At 31.9% G+C, this 2,170-nt stretch overlaps 1 protein-coding gene across 1 annotated transcript; it reads right to left on the reverse strand.

Annotated features, from left to right (window-relative positions):
- Positions 1 to 976: 976 nt before the first annotated feature.
- Positions 977 to 1,832, reverse strand: LOC127093427 (agamous-like MADS-box protein AGL62). Its single transcript, XM_051032350.1, has one exon. The coding sequence runs from the start codon at positions 1,782 to 1,784 to the stop codon at positions 1,152 to 1,154; it is 633 nt and encodes a 210-aa protein (XP_050888307.1). The 5' UTR covers positions 1,785 to 1,832; the 3' UTR covers positions 977 to 1,151.
- Between the last annotated feature and the right edge of the window lie 338 nt (positions 1,833 to 2,170).

The following is a 2,170-nucleotide window of genomic DNA, read 5'->3' on the forward strand; positions in this document are numbered from 1 at the left end:
TATATAATATATAATATATATATATATATATATATATTAATATTATATATATATAATATATATATATATATATATAGAGTGAATCCTTTTGCAATAAAGTAAAATCGAGATGACCCATTAAAATAACTGTTGTATAAGATCAGAATAAGGATGTCAAATGTTCAGTAATCTTTTATCATCCAAACTATTAAATGGTTCATATTTGTGTCTTGAAGTATTTTATTTTTTTGACGGTTTGAGTTAAATTATTAATTTTTAAGAAGGTTGTTAATCTAAGTTATTAAATGGAACTTGTTTCGGTAGTGAATTTTCTTTTTAAAAATTTAGATTAAGAGAGATATATTTGGTAAAAGATGAGAAAACACTACTAATCTCGTTACAATAAATATATATATATATATATATATATATATATATATAATATGAGAGAGAGAGAGAGAGAGAGAGAGAGAGAGAGAGAGAGAGAGAGAGAGAGAGAGAGAGAGAGAGAAGAGAGAGAGAGAGAGAGAGGAGAGAGAGAGAGAGAGAGAGAGAGAGAGAGAGAGAGAGAGCGAGAGAGAGAGAGAGAGAGAGAGAGAGAGAGAGAGAGAGAGAGAGAGAGAGAGAGAGAGAGGGCGAGAGAGAGAGAGAGAGAGAGAAGAGAGAGAGAGAGATCGAGAGAGAGAGAGAGAGAGAGGAGAGAGCGAGAGGAGAGAGAGGAGAGAGAGAGAGAGCAGAGAGAGAGAGAGAGAGCTTTTGCAAGTAGACTCTTTCTTGCATTATTATAATATTAAATTTTAATGAAAATTATGTAATATAAATTTATCATAAATCTTCGTCATTATTCTCTCGCCCACCTTTTTTTACTACACTCAATTGTAATTTTATAACTTCCAACCAATAATTAATAACGATGAAGAATAAAATAGATTCATTGAATTTTAAAAGATTAATAAAATTTTCTAGAGATAATAAAATATAATAAGATGCCCTTTATTTTAATAATACATAATAAAACATGAAACTAAAGATTCAAATAACATTCAGATTCAATCATAACCAAGTCTCATAAATGAAACTAGTTAAATCTGTGTGCTATAATTGAAAATAATTAATACAACATGAAAAAAAATATTCATTAGGGCATCCAGAGGCGGATCTAAGCCATCAGATCAAAAGAATTCAGAGGGTCCATATCCGCCACTTCCACCCATATTATTGAAATCAAACAAATGAGGTTGCATCATAGAATTTTGAAAAAATTGTGGTTGAATAGTTTGGGTAGGTGCACCCTGAATTACAAGCCTAGCATATTGTGCAACAAGTTCCTTAAGTCCCTCCAAAACCTTCTTGAATAATTCAAGTTGAGCCTTATTCATTCTATCAATGGAACAAGCCCACCAAAACTGAGCCTCAGTTGCCTTGCGCAAATGACTCAGCTCATCACCACACTTTTTCTCAATATCCAACATATTATTGATTTTAGTTAGATGATTATTGAGCTCACACAAAATGGCACCACGATGAACCCCGATGAATTGCATGGTGTCATTGTTTTGGGGTGGAACGTGTGATAGATAACGATCTATGACCGTATCAACATGTGGGTGACCAAAGGAAAATACCTTTCCACCAGGTGAAAATACAACAAGAGCAACATCTGCATCACAAAGTGTGCAAAGTTCACTGGCTTTCTTGAAGAGCCCACTGCGACGCTTCGAGAAAGTCACTTGCAGGTTGCTCTCATTGCTCATCTTTTTCATCTCAATCTTTTGACGACCATGACCTTTCCTTCTCATCGACATGGTTGAAATTCAAAAATTCAGAAGAGAAAATAAAGTGATGAACGTGTTTGAAACTTCAAACTAAGAAATGACACATTATAATTGAATTATAATTGAGTGTGAAGAAGTTATTTTATAGCCAAATTTTGGGTGAATAAATTTTCTTTAAAATTTGGATTTGGCTAAAAACTTGAACCAGGTTCATTTACATACATTCTACCTTTTCATTAAATAAAATATTTATTGAGAGAGATTCATATCAAATCTCTTTTTACTTTGTTTATATATTTATATGGTAGGAAATTCAATGAAAAGATTGTACTCTTTTATCATTTTGTATTCATCTTAACTTATCCAACACCTATTAGATAAACTCTACTTTAATAATTCTGGAACTTGTAACAAAT

The sequence above is a fragment of the Lathyrus oleraceus genome, chromosome 6 (genome assembly GCF_024323335.1).
Source record: "Lathyrus oleraceus cultivar Zhongwan6 chromosome 6, CAAS_Psat_ZW6_1.0, whole genome shotgun sequence".
Taxonomy (NCBI): domain Eukaryota; kingdom Viridiplantae; phylum Streptophyta; class Magnoliopsida; order Fabales; family Fabaceae; genus Lathyrus; species Lathyrus oleraceus.

Coding starts and splice junctions, on each gene's coding strand:
- LOC127093427 (XM_051032350.1), bottom strand. CDS start 1,784: ATGTCGATGAGAAGGAAAGGTCATGGTCGTCAAAAGATTGAGATGAAA.